Here is a 21,213-nt window from a genome sequence, read left to right on the forward strand (position 1 = left end):
GGTAAGAGCAGCCATACTGCGAAAGTCCCACACAATTTATTGTCCTGTCGCTGCTGTTGCAAACAGCTGTGTTTCTTGCTATGACTCCTGGGGACATATCCCTTGGTGCTGCAGTGGGCTGAGCCGCTTGGATATTTTTCCCCCTAGTGAATTGTGGAGGAACTTGTCTAACCTGTGCATGTGATAGAATTGTTGGAAGGCACTGGAGGACACTCAGCACTCTAGGAAGTTAGCCTGAGTCCTTAATGAAAAGGGGGTTACAAGCCCAAGCAAAATCGGCACCTAAACTCTAGTCTGTACCCTTAGCTATGCCAGCTAGCTTGTGTTTAAAGAACCACTAAACTCAAGTGTGAAATGGTTTACTGTGTGAACAGGGAGGGAAGATAGGTCAGGCTTTTGCCTGATTGATTGTTCTAACTCAGCAGAGAAGACATACCTGGACTGTTTTCTGGGGCTGTTCTTGGTTGTGTTCCAGTATTGCTGGGTAAACATCAGTCTAGAGGAGATGATTACTGGGACTCTTTTCTCTAAAACTCTTTGGTCTGGAAATGCTGAGATTTCCAGCACCTTCCTGCTTTTGAGTGATTTGGAAAAATACCGTCAGTGATGGCATTTCCATTCCTCGTAATGGACAAAATGAGGGAAGTGGAGAGGGGCACAAAAATAAGTGACTATATTTTGCAAATATCAAAACGTGGTTTTTTGGCGGCGGGGGTGATTTTACGTATGGAGGAAAGGGGTCAGGAGAGATCATTTCATCAGAAGTGTCTCATTCTGTTGTGACTCTGACATGCTGCCAGATAGGGTCACATTAGAGATAAGCTGGCCAGGAATCTGGTTACCACTTTCACCTCAACTCTGAGATCAGCAGTCAATTCCTTTTTCCTCATTCTGTGGCATTTCCATTTCCAGCTTGCTTGATGATACAAGGGCATCAGAACCACCGTGCGTTTAGCATTCTTAACTGAAATGACTCTCAAAAGACAAACAAGGAAATCTAGCAAAAATGAGGAAATAGGGTCAAAACCCCAAGGAAATCACACTAGACACAGTCTTTCAACTGAGGCAAGAGCCTGAGTTTCATGTATCTAGAAGATTGCAAGAAACTGACTTTCAGAGCTGTTCCTCTTCAGGTGCATAATCTAAAGCCCACTGAAATCAGTGGTGGCAAGACGATCATTGACCTCAGCGGTCGTTGGATCAGGCTGTAGATTTTTGGTTTACACCCCAGCTCCCTTTAGTATGAAGACCTTCTCCAGAAGTGCTTTTGAATAACTCACAGTGCATGTTCTCGGAGTTCTCTCACTCCCAAAAAGGGACCAACTTTTGCTAAACAGACTTCACAAGGCATTCAGTAACCTTATCCACATGATGAATGTCAGTAAGCAGGGTTCGGCTGCTCCGTGTGGCGTTTCTTTTAGAAACAGCTGCAGTTCTATACAGCAAACCCTAAGTTTTCTGAGAAAAGCTTTACACTCCAGATTCCCTGTAGCAGGTGCCTCTATCCCCTCTATGCTTTGTGTGCATCAGACATATTTGGGAATCAACAAGGAAACACATTCAGAACATTTGGAATGACAAATACATTTTGAGACTTAGGAATCTTCAGTTTGATTGCTTTTTCAAATTGGCTTAGGTTAGTTACCAAAATGTGTGAATGGCTAGAAGTCGAGAAAAAAGTTAACTGCTGGAAATATACTCTAGTATGTTTTGAAGAAAACTACAGCACATATTTCTTTTCTCTTGGTGTCATGGTTGAAACTTTTAATCCCTGACTCTTTGAATTTTGTGTCTAGTAACTTCAGTTCCTCCTCTTCTGTATTAAAGAGAGCGCCATGTGCTATGACAATAGTGATAGGTTTGCTACTTCCTTGAGGAATAGGCTGGAATTTTGTTAGTCTTAAGCACATTTAAGAGCCATTGCTGCTTCCCATTGCCAAAAGAAAGGTATCTTAAAAAAAAACCCCTCACAATATGTTGCTTGAAATGAAATGCAAGAAATATTTCAGGCCCATGTCTCTCTACTGTTGTCTAAGTATTTATTCTGGACTGCTGAGCAGGGGAAGCAAGGAAGGTTTGTACTGGAGATCAGTGAAAATGAACAGTTACTTGCTAAGTCACTGCTTGGAAGGGGGTTGTTAATTGTACAACCACAACTGCAATTTTATCTGAAGAAATAGCTTCAGATAATCATTAGGGTGCGTGTTCTGTAAACTACTTTTTGGTTTGTCAGGCTGCTCCCAGCCCCCTCTCTAAAATCTGCCAGATTATAAAAAAATAATTCTCTTGCATCTTATTGAAACCGTTACAATAAAATGGGCTTCAATGACTGATGCTCCTGAGCTACACCGATTTGTGCTCACACCACCAATACTGATGATCTGTTTGCCATAATTGGTACTTGAGTGGATTTAAAACAGAGGTCATGGGCAGATCTTATTCTGCACCATGTCCATTAGAACACACATTTTTGGTTTGTGTAACTTATTGTAGCTTATTTTTAAAAGATAGGGAACTTTCTCTGGTTTTCCACCATTTTGTTGATTGCATCAACATCACTAAACCAGATGGAACGCAGCAGAGCTCAGAATGCGTTAAGAATGTGAAACTCTGCCACAGTTCACAAAACCGTTAGGATGAAAGTGGGCCAATTTCTGGGTGTGCCCTTGGATTTGTTTCTGATTGCAATTTTGATTATCGATGTTTGGCTTGGTTTCTATTTCCACCTGAAACCAGGCCAAAGTTACACTGCCTTGATTGACTGTCTAGGCTTAGCCCTGAAATTAGGAGCAATGCAAGAACGTACAAATTTGCTAAAACCGCTGTGGCTATTCCCAGTACTGCAGTTGGTTGTTATAAAAGTGCTGCTTTTTACTGCATTAAACTTGGAACAAGTTCACAAAAAAGAGTTTGGGGGACTTTTTGCTATTAGAAGGACCAGGAAAATTCTGCAGCAAATGTGTACGTTAATTACATGATCAAATTTTGAAGTGGATTGGCTGCTTGAGATCGGTTACATATATGAAACTGTATAGGTTCCAATTCCCGGGATGGCTGAATACCCTGGGTCTGATTTTTCTGGAGCCCTGCAATATATGGAGTTCACTTACACCAGTATAAAGCGAATGCACAGTGCTACCACATCAGCATGGTAGTATTTTATACCCTCTTAATTGTAAATTGACAAGGTGCAAGGCAAGGGAGAATCGAGCCGTGTGGTCAAATCTTGAAACCCAGAGATTCTAGTTAGTGGCTCTAAATATTCAATAACTTCTTGGTCATAGAGCATCCCCACTGCCTCCTTTTATTTTTCTCTGGGTTGCAATACTGTTTCATGATATCTACAGCTTCCCCACCCTCTCAGCCCCTGGGAGTCATAAAAAAAGTAGACTTTATTGTCAATATTCTGACATGAGTTTTAATTCTGGGAGGATTGTGGAGTTGCAGAGATGATTGCATTTGCCTTGTTACTGTGCTGATTTACTCTGGGGTTTCTTCTGCTCCTCTAAATAAAAAACAGGTGGTAGAAATGAAGGTCTAATTCCCTGTATGCAATGTGCATAAAACCCTTCTTTCCTCCGTGCTAATAGAAATTTGCTAATGTCAAAGTCAAATCTGGCCATCGGTTCTTGGATGGAAAAGAGATGACTAAAGTCCATTTTGCCTGCTGTAGCTGAAGTCGGTCTCCTCAATCGGAGTTTCTGTAATATTTGAGACTTTGGAGTGTGTCCGTCCTATCTCTTCCAGGGCACAGGCAAGAGAGTCAAGGTCACCATCATGCTGATGTCGGGCTTCCCACAGGTCCAGAATGACAGCAGATGGGCTGCTTTGTGTAGCAAAGTAAGAGAGATTCCTAAAAAAAAAAAAAGAGAGGCAAGGTAAAACAAAAGGATTAGAAAGTAATTTATGCTGTTACCTCTGTGAATGTGAAACTGACCTTCTGTCTATCATGTCTGGCTACAGATACATTTTTAGACAATGAAGTGAACTTCATGGACATTAAAGAATCTGGCAGCTGTCCCTCAAAATGCCCATTTTCTTGACAATCTAGCTTTAAAACAATTTGAGACCCCCACCCCCAAAACCTTCAGAAATACAGGAGTTGAATAAGTGGGAGGGAGTAGCAGCACATGGAAATGCATTGCTGTGCCATGGGCTCAGTTTATCAGAGGAAGGCTAAATGAAGAGGTGTGCGTATAATAAGAATTTACCTATACTGCCTTGTCGAGTTGATTTGCTGCCTAAATTATGTAGCATTAGTGGCCATGGCAAACTTCATATATGTAATATATTTGTGTGTATACAATTGAGTGTCAAGAACTTGACTTCTTACTGATATCTGTGGTGATGAGTTATGGGTATCATTTGTTGGGCTGGGACTCTTCACTTGTACATTTTGATTTTCTTAAAAGATACATGCTCATGATTTATGGAACTTTGGTCTGCAAACTGGTTTTTAAATGTGTATTGTCCTAAGCTTCTGCCATGATATCTCAGTTTGACACATCCACTTGTATATCTATGGTGCTGAGACAGACAGACACACACACAGACAGACAAAGATTAGGTACATGTATATGCGTAATATACACACAAGAGCAAGGAGAGGAAAGTGATTAAATCATAGAATAGAAATGAAATGTTACGGTTTGATAGACCTATTTATTTCTATAATGAAATGTCAAAACTGTAACTCAGATGCTTATTCCAAGTACTGCTGGATCATTTCAGTAGACTGCAATTTCATATGCTGCCTTTCCCACTGGATTTTTTTCTAATGCGAAACCACTCATCTGATGAAACCGTCACGCATCTTCCCTAAAATTTAAAAGGCCCGCATCCCAATTATTACATACCATTGAACTCCCCTCCGCTACTGCGGACAACAAAGGAGCTTGGCCACCAGGAGGCAATCCTCTTAAGTAATTACCCATAGATCTTTATCACATAATTCCTCCCAAAATGTTATGACTAAACCTTCTGGTATTGGCGTTTAAATCAATATTTACTGATGAAAGCCTGCTGAAAAAAAATCTAACCTGATAATGAATCAACACCCACATCAGGTCATCTTTGCTCAGTTCCACCTGTGCATGTGAGAAAAGCCCTTGCTGTATTCTATAGCAGCTGAGGGAAGCATTTCCCTTGCTGAGATTATTTCAATTTAAGTAACTGTACAGTTTGTCCTAACGACCCAACCCCCACTTGCAAACTAGAGTACAGTTAATTTAAACTAACAAAGCACATCTGCACTTTTTATTTCTCTTACGTTCAAAGGTGGTAATGGAACTTCCTATAATCCCCCTTCTCCAAACAAAACATAGTAGAGCTGAGCAATTTATCATTTAGGCACAGCTAGAAAAAACCTTTGCTCAAATGTTTGTCACCAAACACCTGCTGTTCCCTCTAAGCTGTACCTGTGTGCACAATTTGCACAGAAGAAATTTTTTGCGCACACAACCTGTCAAAAATTAGAGGGAACATTGCACAGGGGTAGAAAAAGAACAGGCAAAACCCACTTCTTTTCACAGGTGTTGTTGTTTTTTTTTTTTTGCAGTATGTACAAGACTTTTTTAAATGGCAGAACGTTATACAGGAATAGTGAACTGTGTGTGTATAGACAGAGATGACTAATTCTACTTCACTATTGGGATTTTTTTATATTAAGTGACTTCTGTACATTGTCAGGTGTAGATTAATATCCATCTCAGAGTTAAAGCCAGATTGTTACTCATCTAGAATAATACCTGGCTTGATGAGTAGTTCCAATGAAGTCACTAACTTTTTTTTATCCCCACAAAATTTCACAACTATATATTAAAAAAACCCAACTTTGTGTGTCTCTCTGACACCCCATCTTGGTATGATAGTGTCTCCTGCTCTCTTCCCCACCTTACTGCTACCAGAGAGTTTCCATTTAACCCTGGGTTCTGTGAGTCACTGCCTTTAAGAGATGGAAAGTCCGCATTTGCGTGTGTGTGTGTGTGTGTGTGAGAATGAGTGGCTGTACTTTAAAATTGCCAGGTCACTGCCTGCAGACAAGTTGTTGTATAAAATGCAGGGATACACAATGTCGAGTTTCAGAGTAGCAACTGTGTTAGTCTCTAAGGTGCCACAAGTACTCCTGTTCTTTTTGCGAATACAGACTAACAAATTTGAGCATAAGCTTTCGTGAGCTACAGCTCACTTCGTCGGATGCATTCAGTGGGGGAAAAAAAAGTTAGCAAAAATACCCTTGCAGATAATGAGGGAAAGTAGTGTACAGTGACCTTGTTCATATGCTGGTGTGCCATTGGTGTATTGTAGACTGGAATATTAACTATGGCTCAGGTAAATGCTGTGTTCTGTCTGCTGACAATGCTGGAATCACACTTTCCAGTAGTAATAAAAATCATGCAAAAGAAAAAACAAAGTGAAGCCCAATGTATTTGTTCCAAAAATATATCTGCATGTAAACTGCAGTGTGTAAGACAGACATCGTTCTGGGATGTATTGGCAGGAGTGTTATAAGCAAGACCTGAGAAGTAATTCTTCTGCTCTACTCAGGCCTCATCTGGGGTATTGTGTCCAGTTCTGGGTGCCACATTTCAGGAAGGATGTGGAGAAAAGCGACAAAGGTCTAGAAAACATGACCTATAAGGGAAGATTGAGAAAATTTGGGTTTGTTTAGTCTGGAAAAGAGAAGACTTGGGGGGGGGGGGGGAGGAGGGATTGTAACCTTTTACATACTTGAAAACTGTTACAAAGAGGAGGGAGAAAAATTGGTGCTCTTAACCCCTGAGGATAGGACAAGAAGCAATGGGCTTAAATTGCAGCAGGGAGATTTAGCACTGGAATAAGTTGCCCAGGGAGGTTGTGGAATCTCCATCATTGGATATTTTTAAGAGCAGGTTAGACAAGCACTGGTCAGGAGTGGTCTAGATAATACTTCCCTCTGCCATGAGGCAGGGGACTGGACTCTGTGACCTCTCAAGGTCCCTTCCTATGATTTATTGTGCATGGACTTTTTAAAAAAAAAAACAAACCAGAGGCAAACTGGAGTTGGAAAGACATGCCATTTCTCAGTAAGGTAGGGTCAGCTGTTCCAATTTGAGATCCTAACCTATGCTCAAACTGGGAGCTCAGTCGCTTCAAGTGATTGGCTGACATTTAATAGAAAACCAGTTTGAAAACAGCAAAAATTTGAATGGGAGCTTGTTTTATGGAGAAGCACTGTGTTTCATTAGCAACCCCTGTGCTTTCAAATCCCATCTATCCCAATAATAGACACCGACCTCATACACTTCACAGAAGGATGACCATCTACCATGCTCTGCCAGTGCATCCTTATTTCCTCTAGCCTATTCTTCGGATGCTAATTTTAAATGAGTTTCCATCCCACCCCATGGATTATTATTCTAGTCTCAAAGTCAAATGAATATATGTAGATTTGTTTTTTATAGCACAGACTACCTGAGAGAAACTATCAAGTAGTCTCTAATGAACAGGAAACAAATACTTTTTGAGGAGGCACTGTACTTGTAATGTTTTCAATTCCCCCTTGGTACCATGAAAAAATATTAATGTCTTCCATATTGCACTGGTTTCATTTAATGAAAGCCACTTATGTGCCCAAAAGCAAGTAATTGGAGAGACAAAAACTGCAGAGCAGCCTCTGATCACACACACGCACACACAGCTTGTTTCTGAATTTTCTCCAGAAGTGAAGCCTGGCTTAGTTTAACATGAATCCTGCTTGTACAATATGTGACTTTAGTGAATATAGCTCTGCAGTCCCTAAGAACCCAATGAATCATACTTTCTTCCTTCACTAAGTGCATGATGGTTCAGTCTTATCTGGTTTCATGACTTTAGAAACCTGTGAAGAATAATCCAGTAAGGAGCTCAGTCTGACCTGACTTTATTGGTGTTTTACTTAAGGCTAGATCCTACAAAGGATAAAGACTGGGTAACATGAGAAAGCAGTGCACTGAGCCACTTGTAGGTTTGCCGCTAAGTATGAAGCACAGATGACGAGAATGGAAGTTTCAGGCCTGAACGAAGGCTATTTTTCAGAGATACAGATCATAAAGTACATTGTGCAAAGATACTCTCATCCTTTGTCTTGTCTACTTACAATGTGTCTGTACAGCCCCTAGCACAATAAGATCTTGCTTGGAGCCTCTGGATGCTATCCTAATACAAACAATGAACAATACAAGTTGCCTTAGAAACTGTGATCGGGGAAGAAGTCACATGAGCCACCAACAGTCAGAAATACCGGCCAAAGACACTAAGTGCAGCTCTTAAGAACCTTGACAAAAAATACTGTTAATCACTGCAACAAGATACCAGGGAGGTCAAGAGTTTAGCGGACTTTACATTAAAAAAAAAAAAAATAGAAGGGCAATAAATCCTCATGCCATAAGAGAAACACTAACTGATGGAGGTTAGGAAGGAATTTTCCTCAATTTGTCCATCATGAGGTTTATTGCACTGAAGCAGTTGGCAGTAGTAACTGTTGGGGAAAGCTACTAGAGTAAGTGAGTCACTGCTTTGGCCTGGGCTGGCAAGTCCTGTGCCGAGTGAGCAGCGTCTCCTAGTTCACACCACGAGGGACAGGAAATCCTGTTCACAGCATTATGCCTGCTTCTGGGCACTGAATGGAACACACAGCAGTGCCAACGTATACGTTTTCTCACCCTGTTGAGGGCTGGTTTGCATTTCTCTGCACTGTGCGGAAGTGTTCAGTGGCTACTCTGAATGGAAGGGTGAATTTCTTTTGCCAGTAAGACTACTTTATCACAATGATCTCAAAATCTGTGCAGCCGTGCTCCACTCATTAAATAGGTTAATTCTGCTGACTTCTCATTTTCTACTATGGCTAGACACCCAAGGTAACTAACTGGGGCAGGGGATCATCCTTTTGTTCCATGTTTGTATAGCACAAGGGAGTCATGGTCCATATCTGGGGCTCCTAAGTGCTATGGTAATACAAACAACATTAATAAGCTGGCTATTACAGTGTTGTTGTCTAAAAGCCGCAGCATTAACTGTTGCTTGTGCGTGTCTGTCTACTCTCTCCTAGAAAAATTAAAAACCCCAATGTATTAATTTCTTTGATTTCTCAGTCTTTATTTACTCAACTGATCCTGACAAAATGCCTCTCTTCATTTTGACTCTACTAAAAAGTGACTCAAGCACCCATTGTGAATGAACCAGCATGTTCTCCAAGCCACTGTTTGTTTAATGGATAACTTGCATTTAATATTTATGGGTTTTTTTTAGCTAGTCAGCCAGCTATAAATGGGCTAAGCACCCTGCACAAAAGAGGATGAACATGACGCTCAGCCACAGTGGTCACTAATGCAGGCATATAATACCATGTACACACTCTAAATCATCCCTTCCTTACAAAAAGAGGAGCTTGTTGCTTATGAGCTTCTACTGAGTACCAACTCTATAACAAAGAAATATGAGGAACAACCCACTGTTGGAGCAAGGGAGATGTCTAAATGGTTTTTTTAAAAAAAACACCAAGCTAAGAACTATGAGAAGTATTTTCCAAGTAGGAGCAGTTTAAATGAAAACCAGCTCTACGCTGTAAGTATTGAAAATGGGAATGTGAGCTTCACCTAGATTGGGGGGCAAGGTGAGAATTAGCACAAGGACTACCCTGAATGTCAGCTATACAGAGTGCTGCAAAGTTAGGTGAACTATTGGGTGGTTTAGATCTAAGATTTAGGCTTTAAAAACAAATTCTGCAAAATTCCTTTCCACTAAAAAGTCAAGAGTTACCATACACTGTCAAGCATTCGTAGGCTAAAACACTCTTCATCAGATAAAGCCTATACCCAAATAATTTTGTTAGTCTCTAAGGAACAACTGTATAAAGTCTAGTCCGTGTGGCACCTAACTACAGGGAAGGTATATTCAGGTATCTGAGAGCAAACAGCATTTGTCTGAGCCCCCCCTGCAATGTAGTACCTGATTCCTCACATGGATATAGTGAAGCAAAGAAAATAATCTCTCAAGTCCTCATTTGTAAAATGGGAGGCTAATAAGTGACTTACTAAGAGCATAGGTGGCATTGCTGGAGTCCTACCCATCCTGCTTCTCACTAGCCTTTATTAGACCAATGTAAACAAGTTATTTGGTCATATTTAAATATTCTCCTGTACTATTTTCATGAGAAGCAGAAAGTAAGACTGTGACTTTTCCACTTAGACTAAACAAGCAAGCAGCATCAATTTTGATATTTCCCCACCCTAGTTCTCTCACGTTTAATAATGCTGTACTATTGGTAGCACAGATGGGGACTTTTTTTAAACATACTTTTGTCAGGTTAAAAAAGCATCAGTTATTTTGAATTGGAATGTGAAGAAAAAATTGCATTAGTCTGGGGAGAGAACAGGCCAAACAATTTTTTCAGTGTGTGTCAAACCCTAGGGGACATATGATAGGCTATCTTTGTATCATACAGCAATGTAGAAATCTCTCTGCCTTCTGCAATTGCCTATTTTGCTAAGACACCATGTGTATGTGTTGGAGAAGACGTTCCAGAACATAGATAACTTGAAAGTTCAGACTTCCTTAACATCATGCAGGATTGGCCCAAAACACTTATTCTCAGAGTAAACTGCAGTTCATACAACTGAGAATAGCAACCGCTTTCTCCTCCAGTTAAACTATAGTAATTCTTATTCAAATATCTTTTATACAAGCAAAGAGAAAAAAAATCATAGCAGCAGATTATTCCCATTGTGTATGTAAATGTTCACCTTTCAAACTTGCCTTTCATTACCTGTTGATGCTGTTTTTCTGTGCTAACATCTGCCAGTCTTTGCCTTTAGCATTAGGTGTGTCAAATGTCGCACATATTCTCTGTCTAATGGAGTATGGGATTTTGAAGGCTTTTGGACCAGTTTGTGCAGGGAAGTTGGTGTCCTCACGTGCAAACAAAGTGATGGTTTCTCTCTCATTCTACACGAAAGATAAAAACAAAACTGTTAATAGGTCAGTTGGTATCTAAGGTCCTTTTATAGTACACGTATGCTGCCCAGCACCCCTCTGAGGTACGTCACTGCAATTATCCCATTTTATAGATTAAATGACTTGCCTGAAGTTCACTGGAAGTCTGGGGTGGGGCTGGGACTTAAATACAGGTCTCCCAAGTTATAGGTTAGTGCCTTAACCACTGGACCATGCTCTTTCTCACCTCTGATTAGTAATAACTTTCCTTTTAGCATTAACGCACACAAATACCATATATACCAAATATAATACCATGAAACCAGTTGGGCAGCTTACTGTCCTGAATGAATATACTGTTTCTTTTCTGACTATGACACCATGTGCGAAATCCAAAAGGCTTTAGTAGAAACAGACAAATAGGTCAAGTCCTACATTTCTAGGATTCTATCAAGGTCCTTTCCAGTCCTGAGTGTTTACAGAAAGTTTGCTGAATTACTTGCATTTCAAATTTGTCCTTTTAGGCTCTGCTCATGAACTTAAACATTCTCACACACACTGGGCTGTACTGAGAACAGAGGTTTTCAGACCTATAGCTACCCTATTCTTTTAGACAAATACCTAAATGCAGAAGATAGTTAAGATTCACTTAGTCAAGACACAAATTTAGCTACTTTGGGGATTATATAGTTTCCTGGTGCAACGAAATATAACCTTTAAGAAGTACTTCTGGCTGAAAAAAAGTTCATCCAAGGAAGCAGAAATTATACCTGGTGACCAGTAATCAAATGAATACTCACTACAAGTACTGTGGTAAACATATGTTTTATGAATTTGGTCATAAAAGCAGTTTGAAAATAACCCATCAAATACAACTGTGATATGTTTGTGACCCATAAATTAACAGGAAAAAAAGTCTAAATGGGTTGGATAATTAGTTTGCCTGAGTAATGAGCACACCTGGGTCAAAATATTCATGACAAACACCCAAAGAATGTAGAAGAGAATAAATATGGAGTGATGGCGCGGAGTTACATCTGTTTGAGTGTACTGTTTTCACTCCTGTTATACTTTCAAGAGGCAACACAGTTATGGGAGAATGAGCGGGATTGTAGTCCACCTCCGACATTGTTATATAATTTGTATATATCTCCAGCTTGATCTGGAGATTGGGTTGATGCTGACAGAACAACAGATGCAAAACCTGCATATGTAAGTCCACTGCTACAATGACCAACCCTGCCTCCCATACACCTGCCTATCACACGTGGTATACCTCATCCAGTGCAATGATTGCCCCAGTACCAATTATGTGGGTGAAATCAGACAATCACTATGTTCTCACACAATCACCCATGAGTGAACGCTTTTCATAAAGTGATCACTCTATATCTGACCTACCAGTCCTCATAGGAAACCTGCACAACACTTTCAAAAGATGAACCTGAGAAGTTAAATTCATTTCTGTGCTAGACATCAAACATGATGGATTGAGCAGACACACTCTGGCTTAGTACAACAATCTGTGACCCACTAATCTCCTCTTTTTCCTATGACTGCAGAGGTGTTAGCAAGAGACCATTCAAGGTAGAGTGGCCTGTTAACTATTTATGCTAAACAATCTGTTCCAACTTGCATTTTCTTGTGATGCTGGGAGTTTCTTTCCCAGAACTAAAGAAGAGCTCTGTGTGGCTCAAAAGTCAGTTCAATACAAGATATTACCTTGTCTCTCTAATATCCTGGGCCTGACACAGCTACGACTATACTACGTACTATACAGTCTGTTATTTCCAGATCATATTGCCTCCGTTTTACAAATGCAAATACAACTCTACCAGCTTTTCTGACTTAATTCACATTTCAACATGGTGTCCTCTCTTCAGTTTGAGACTTTAAACTGTACAGGTCAGGGACTGTCTGGTTTTGTAGACATCTGAATTGAGGCCCTACTGGATGCTACTGAAGTATAAATACTATATGAAGATACTAGTAACATCACTATAATTTAATATTTATGATACATCCGAGAAAGCATCCATGCAAAGTAATAGGAATGCTGTAGATACATTACTGTTCTTCTGCATGTTTAAATTAAACAATCAGAAAAGGTGGATTTTCATACCCTGCACTTCTGAGATAAGCCACTGCTGTGGGAATTGTAAAGCAATGAGAAGTTCAAGTATTCAGTCCCCCCCAGTCAAATTAGCCTCATCCTTCCATCACCTTTGGAGATAGACTAAGAAAACTTGCCATACTAGAATGTTCTCTAACATGTACCTGGGGTTTATGGACAGCTAGTCCTCCCACCACTGCAACATTTAACTGAGGAAAAATAGATGACTGCCCTTCTTGCAGATTTCTATCACAATACTGTTGGACTGAGTCATGCAGGGGGAAACAGAGATGCAACAAAAATCCCCAATAGCATACAAGGGAGATATGAAAAACCAACCGAGAAGTAATGTTTTCAATTAGCTATTTATTATCTGTATGCTCCATTATGCTAAATGCTGTACAGACACAGTCCCGTGGCCTGAAGAGCTTACAATGTAAATTGACATGACAGAAAATGCCTCCATTATCCTTATTTTATAGGTGGGGAACTGAGGGTACAAAGAGATTAAGTGACTTTCCCATGCAAGGAGTCTGTGCTGTGGCAGAGCTAGGAACTGAACTCAGAGTCCCAATCCAATGCATTAGCCACAAGGGCCTCACTCGTTTTTTTGAAAGGGCTTCACCACAATGTGTAAATGGTTGCTCTGTCACCTTTGTACTTGTAAGAAACCTCTGTTCTCATATCCTTGAAAGTTTCAACATTCTCTGTCTAATATTGATAACCTCTTCCACAATTCATATTCTTTCTCTGAAATCCAGCACTAAGCCTATGTATTATACATACCACAAGGCTTCATAGGAGAAGCCTGATTATTCAGGACAGGTCCTTTTCCATGCTGATCACAAACAAACTCTTGTTGAACATTAAGGTAAATAATGCAAATCGAGACACAGCATCTATCAGGTGTTTTTTTAAAAAAATACCTGTTAGCCCTGAACATGATGATCTGTAAGACTTTGAATGCCCAAAATAAAAATCCAGCACTGAATCCAGAAACTGAGTTAACATGATAAAGCCACAATCCTGCAACAGCTAACCTCATCTAGAGGGGGAAGAAAGGATAGCCTTGTGGCTAAAACACTTAAATCTCTCCATGCCTCATTGTGTTCATCTGCACAACACTATGTGCCTTACCTCTTCCCCTTTGAATGCTTCAGGCCAATCTATCATTGCCACAGTAAACTATCGTTGTGTGGTATTATTACTTATTGTTGTGATAGTCCTATTTAGTCCCCCTTCCTCTGCATAATGCCTTTAGTTATTTACCTTTGCACATGCATAGTGGGCCATTTTCCCCAGAAATCTCACAATGCTTTTCTCACATTAATAAAGCAGGCCCCCAAAGCGTAGATGAGATACCTATTGTTATGACAGTCATCGCCAGGTGGTCCTGCTATGCACAGTCTTCCAAGTCCTTCTACTTGTGAGCAAATGTTCAGGTTTGTTAAGACATGCTGTGTGAGGAGCAGATTTTGTCCTTTCCCTTAGGAATTGAGATTCTTGGATGGCAGGATTTGCCTGCATGCTTTTTGACCACCTCAGTTCAATGACTGGTGTGGGTGTGTAAATAAACCAAGTTACTTTTATAATATACCCAAACTCTGCATCAAAGACCTCTCCTTCACTGGGAAGCTGAGCTGAAAAGCAGCAGCTCTCCAGAGGGAAAATGCTGGCTACAGATATAAAGGCAACACTATTTTACATGGGGTAAACTGAGGCAGGGTTGTCTCCAATGTTACACAGCAACTTAGTGACAGAGTAGGGAACAGAACTAGATGAAAAAAAGTTACCTCTAGAATAGATGTCTGGATCTGTAGAATCTGCTCATGGCCCTTGACTTGCCGAACACAGATCTTGCAGGACAGGTGTGTGGTCGCGGGAGTGTAACGCTCCAGTGAAAAGGCACAGTGCAGTGGCTGCTGGTTACTGCACCACACACGAGAGAAAGGAACTTCCTGTGAAAGAAATACATCCCAAAGGAGAGAGAAGCTGTGACAACTGCAAAGCAGGAGACAAATAATAATTATATACACAATTTTGTTGGAATTGCTTTTATAATAATGTCCCTGTGAATGTCGAGTTGCACAAAACTAATTAATGTCAATTCCAATTGAAAACTGCAATGTTAAAATTACTGCAAGCTTAAATTTCACTCAGCGACATGGATGACCAGAGAGAATTAAACTTTATTTTTTTTAAACTCCTCTGAGTGAAATACATTTATTATCCCCATCAGACTCCAGAATTCCAAATTCTTGCCACACCCTGGAGCTCTCTAGTTTTCACAATAAGCATTATAGAATCCTTGAAACTGGAGATGGAAAAGACCCCCTCCCTTAGGTCAACCAGTCTTCCATGAGCCAGTGCAGGATCAAGCCACACAGCACATTTTCCAGTGCCACCTTTAGTCCAATTTTAAATCTGAGTGATGGGGCTTCAGCCACTTCTCTTGAGAGACTTATATACAGCACATTACACCTCACAGTTAGGGAAATGTCTCCTGCATTCAGCCTGTTTTCCCTTCTACTTTAGCCTATTTTGTTTTTTTTTTTCTTTTTGGACCATCTCACACTGCTCCTTTACCATCTATGAACAACACAACCATTACTGTAATGGGTCAGTATAAAACTTCAGGTATTCCTGGCTACCCTGATTTCCTAGGACGATGAGGGTCTGGATGTGCGCAGGAGAGCACATGCCCAATAGGAGCAATTAGAACTTTAGTGTTATGAAAGGGATCCAAAGAAAACTATTACCCCACTCAGGGAAAGTTATTACAGGAGTCCTATATCCTTGCCTTGCAATCATCTGAACAGGGAAAGTAATTCAAACAGTCCATTAATTTAAAAATATTTTAAAGTCACAACAAATTTACAAACTAGAAAGTGTGTGTGTGGGGGAAATAAGCATTAAATGGCTCAGATGAGGCATTATCTTAACATAAAGGAAGAGAATTGGGTTTCAAAGGCAGATTCAAATGTATCATTTTGCACCAGTGTTGGTTTCCCTGCCTGTGTTCTCTTTAAATTTTAGCTCCGTAAATACTGAAAGAAAGACTTGATTTAAGAAGTGTGCAGAGCTGGCCACTGAAAGAAAGAACAGAAATCAGATTTAATCTGGTCATACTTAATATTATGGTTCCATTTGTAAAGCGTTAATAAATTAATTGATGCTAAAGCATATTATAGACATGAGTGTGTTTTAAATGGCTATACTCATAGATATGATGGTCAGAAGGGACCATTATGATCATCTAGTCTGACCTCCTGCACAATGCAGGCCAGAGAATCTCACCCACCACTCCTGCAATTAACCTCTCACCTACGTCTGAGCTATTGAAGTCCTCAAATCATGGTTTAAAGACTTCAAGGTTCAGAGAATCCTCCAGCAAGTGACCCGTACCCCATGCTACAAAGGAAGGTGGAAAACCCCCAGGGCCTCTTCCAATCTGCCCTGGAGGAAAATTCCTTCCTGACCCCAAATGTGGTGATCAGCTGAACCCTGAGCATGTGGGCAAGATTCACCAGCCAGATACCCAGGAAAGAATTCTCTGTAGTAACTCAGATCCCATGCCATCCCAGGCCATTGGGCCTATTTACCATGAATAGCTAAAGATCAATTAATTGCCAAAATCATGCTATACCATCGTACCCTCTCCTCCATAAACTTATCGAGTTTAATCTTGAAGCCAGATAGGTCTTTTGCCCCCACTGCTTCCCTTGGAAGGCTATTCCAGAACTTTACTCCTCTGATGGTTAGAAACCTTCGTCTAATTTCAAGTCTAAACTTCCCGATGGCCAGTTTATATCCATTCGTTCTCGTGTCCACATTGGTAGTGAGCTTAAATAATTCCTCTCCCTCTCTGGTATTTATCCCTCTGATGTATTTGTAGAGAGCAGTCATATCTCCCCTCAGCCTTCTTTCGGTTAGGCTAAACAAACCAAGCTCCTTGAGTCTCCTTTCAGAAGACAGGTTTTCCATCCTACCATAGGCTTTGCGCCTCCTGCCATTACAAAGACAAAAAGCAACACAATCAGCTCACCTCCTTCTCCCTAATACACAAAGAGGGTTCTCACATCAGTAGAAGATGTTATAGATGACTATAAGCAACCATTTAGCTGCTGGACTCTAATCAAGTGTTTATAATTTAATCCTCATTAAATCATGTATTAACCCTCTTATAAGCTAATTATAAATTGATCCTTAACATAAAGTGTGACCTTTAATATTTCATTTCAGTGGAAAACACATGAGCTACTCTTCCTTACCTCCCTTTTCTACACCAGTTCTATCCAAGGGGAGCCCCTTTTTCATCAGTAGATAAGACTCGGCGCACTCACAGAAACCTATATCCCCTATGAAACTAATTATACGATGATACTTTGTACATCTACCGCCCGCTTCCATTGGAGACGTCAATTCACTTTCCAAACAAAAATATCATTGCGCCTTTCTGAAGGCTAATACAGATTAGAGATCATTTTACTCACCCCTGAAATGCAGCTAACTCTGCATCTTCTCAAGACTGTCAGGGTTTACACAAAATGATGCACTAAGTAGTAATTAGAAGAGCTATCTTTAGCTCCTGAGTCCGTAGCAGTAGCAAGATACCAATGGTGATAAAGAAAACATTAAAAAAATATTAAAAATGGAGCAACTGTAATTAGATTTTTTCCAGAGTAATCATCTTTGCTTTCATTTGGAGTGGAGAGGGACTCATGTGGGAACTCACTGAGCTGAGAAGAATTATGTGAAAAGTAATACAAGAGGACAAAGTATTGTGAAGTTATGAGTGTTGTGGAAACACTTTTAGTTTGATTCCCCATTATAATTAGGCTCCTAGCAGATGGAGAGAATGTAAATCATCTCCTATCAGGAGACAGGCTCTGGATCCTCCAAGACACAGAAGGTGCTGGGAAAAACAGCTGCTTTTTACTTAAGGAAGATGGCTGTCTGGCTTCATACCTTGTTTGTCTGAGCTTTATCCTGATCTGACACTCACCGTCTAGAGGGGTTTCCCTATCATTTGTGAAAGTGGTGGGAGGGAGCCCAAGCTTTAAGTGTCTGCTTCTGTGTGATAGCCGACATGACCAAATGCAGCTGGTATATTACAGGAGAACGCTCCCCGTGATACTGTTGGATCTTTTGTGGGATTAACCTCTACTGCTTTTCCTTTCGATTCACAATTTGTAAAAAGCATCCTACCACAGGCTTTGCGCCTCCTGCCACCGCAAAGACAAAAAGCAACACAATCAGCTCACCTCCTTCTCCCTAATACAGAGAGAGGGATCTCGCATCAGTGTGCTTGCTGGCAGTGCACCGTGGGGTGACACTTGATTATGACACAGTGCCATGGCATTCGGTTACTTGATAGAAAGATTTTCTAAACTGGAAACCCGGATACGGGTTCCTCCTTCCTCTGAATTTCAAGTGGGCGGACCTGAGTGCCCATATACATACTGCCCCGTCTCTATATTTTCTGATTCAGGTTCAACATCCTGTTTTCCAGGCAGTTGTGCAGGTGACTGTTGCAAAACACAAGTTAAAGCAGCCACAGTCTAGGCAAACCTGGTGGTCTTAGGGCATCACAAAAGCTACCATAAGGGAGACGGGGCACAGTTTTCAGCACTCCCAGACCATGCTGCATTGGGATCTCATCATTAGGCAGGAATCGGGTGCCTTTTTTGCCTGACAGGAGCTGTGCGCTGCTCTGTCTGGGTGCTAAGTATGGCATGGACATGCGCCTTATCTCACTCCCACTTCCAAGCCTCTTGCATACTGCCCATTCTGCAAGGAACAAAATCCCTGTCTGCTGCTTATGAAGCCACCACTGGGTCATCATTCAAATCTCTTCCAACTTTGCCACGTGCTCTCCAAGAACTGAATTATTTCTCTCTCTCACTCACACACACACACACACACACACACACACACACACACACACACACACACACACACACACACACACACACACACACACAAAATTGAATGGAACAATCAAGATGCACACACCAAACCCAATTATCTGCAAGTTAGGAACATGGGAATTGCCAGTCTGGATCTGCCCTAGGTCCATCTATCCAGTGCTACATTTAGCTCCTGAGTCAGTAGCAAGATACCAATGGTGATAAAGAAAACATTAGAAAAATATTAAAAATGGAGCAACTGTAATGAGATTTTTCCAGAGTAATCATCTTTGCTTTCATTTGGAGCGCTAAATGTAGCATTTATAGACTTACTTGTGTGTAAAAACCCGCAGGAGGCCAACATGGGATAATATACTTCCCACAGTATGCCTCATGCTGGTCTCTGATGTAAGAGATTGGTTTATGGCCTGAAGTATAAGATTTTATAATCCATATCTGAGGTATCAACAGCAGTCATCCTCCTCTTCCACAAAGTCCGTTACCTTCCCCTTGTTGGGTCACATCTACAAAGATTGTAAGTTCCTTGGGACAGGGTCTTTTAATAGCTCTGTAAAGTGTCAAGCACGCACTGAGTGCTGTCAACATGAGCCTCTTTCAGTCCTCCTTGGTTGGGGGGAAAATGTTGAGGGTGGGACATGAAATAAAAAGGGAGTCAACATTGGAGAGAAATTTGCAGAACCCTGGAGAAACAGATCTTAGGGCTTGGGCTTTTAGAGGACAGAAATTGGTGACATTTATTTGTTCACGCAGGGCCCAAATCTAAGCTGTCAGATGATCTAAAGATTCATCACAGACCACGTTTCACTGAGCAGAGAATATGAAGTTAGTGCAAATTGTGCTGCAGTTCCTATTAAAAAATAATAATAATTATTTCTCAGCCATCCAAGTCGTTCAAATTACATACAATTATAAAATGCAAATATTTATTTGGCTTCAGTATCATCCTGTCAAATCCATTTCAATGACAAAGATTTTGCAGATATTTTTGTTCGCCGCCAGAGCGGCAAGAGTGGTTTAATCTGAGCACTACATGTAAAATTCTGCAGGTTCCTGATCCCATCCATCCCAGTCTGCGCTCTTCTTAGAGAGACATAGCACTTATTACTTAAATGCTGCTATCTGGGATATGGCTCCCTCATCTGATATTTTTATCTCTCAGCAATACATTTAATAGTTATTTTGGAGGGTGCCACTCGCATTAGATCCAGCGAAGTGAGGCCCTTACAACCCATAAAGATAAATATGGAGAAATTTGCATGGCTATCGGGACTTATTTTAACAGCACCCTGCAGCTCAGTTTGGCTTGGAAGCGCCAGAATATTGCTTGCCAGCAGAGTACACACATACCTAGGTTTAACACACCATAAACAATGTATTTATTCATAGAAATTGTACATGGCATTCGAGAAAGTGCTGAACCACACACAAAATGCTTTGGGGCCTCCAAGTAACTCTCACCACTTTGCACATACTCACATCCAGCAAGGAGATAATGTCCTAAAGACATCATTCTGTAGAAATAAACAACCAGAAATAACTCTCACCAAAGTCTTGAAATACACAGAAACATGGGGAAGAGAGTTGGAAAGATCCCAGTGGGTCATCCAGATTATCCTTCCCTGGCTAGACTTTATCGTCCAGTCTAAAATTAAATGGCTGATTCCTTCTCTCTTACGTAACTGCAGCCCCCCCCTGCAGATGTCCACGCAATAAGCCACGTCAGTGCTAAAATGTAGAATTCTGTGAACATTGAAACTACAAGCATTTGCACTGACTGCTCAGTATAGGAGTATGGGAACATACAGCCCTCTGAACAGTAGCATTATCTACCACTAACGTTGTTGAAATGAGTTGTTTTGCTGCACTAGGTGTGACAATGGGGACTGAATTCTCTCCATTGTAATGTGTTGGCTTTGCTGTAGGTGCCAGGGTGTGCAAATTCATTTAAGCCACACCAGTGTCACTATGAGATCTGCTCTTGTATACACTGGACATTTAAATGATACTAATTCTTTATAGTGGAACCTGTGAAAGACACTCCACCCTCTCTTACTAAAGCAATCTCAAGAGACCAGCACAAAGTACCCCAAATGTATTGTGTGCAACTGCATTCCACCTTTATTAGAAGAGTCTTCTGTAAGCAGGATATTTCTAATGGTGCCTTGAATCACTCTTGATTGTACTGCAAGGTTTTTACTCTCTGGGACGGGTTAATCAGGA

General features: G+C 40.8%; 1 protein-coding gene across 4 annotated transcripts in view; it reads right to left on the minus strand.

The window, feature by feature from the left end:
• Positions 1–1,615: 1,615 nt before the first annotated feature.
• Positions 1,616–21,213, minus strand: part of UNC5D (unc-5 netrin receptor D) — a 287,207-nt gene continuing 267,609 nt past the window's right edge. For 2 of the 4 annotated variants that reach the window (XM_084615270.1, XM_084615269.1), the window contains 3 exons: positions 14,857–15,021; positions 10,784–10,962; positions 1,616–3,853 (listed from right to left, as the gene is read on the minus strand). In XM_084615270.1, coding sequence (XP_084471396.1) covers positions 3,649–3,853; positions 10,784–10,962; positions 14,857–15,021 — 549 coding nt within the window. In that variant the 3' untranslated portion in view covers positions 1,616–3,648. The remainder of the gene's footprint in view (positions 3,854–10,783; positions 10,963–14,856; positions 15,022–21,213) is intronic. The other 2 variants (XM_084615268.1, XM_084615267.1) reach the window with 1 other exon arrangement.

Source organism: Lepidochelys olivacea (assembly GCF_965140295.1).
Source record: "Lepidochelys olivacea isolate rLepOli2 genome assembly, chromosome: 26".
Taxonomy (NCBI): Eukaryota; Metazoa; Chordata; order Testudines; family Cheloniidae; genus Lepidochelys; species Lepidochelys olivacea.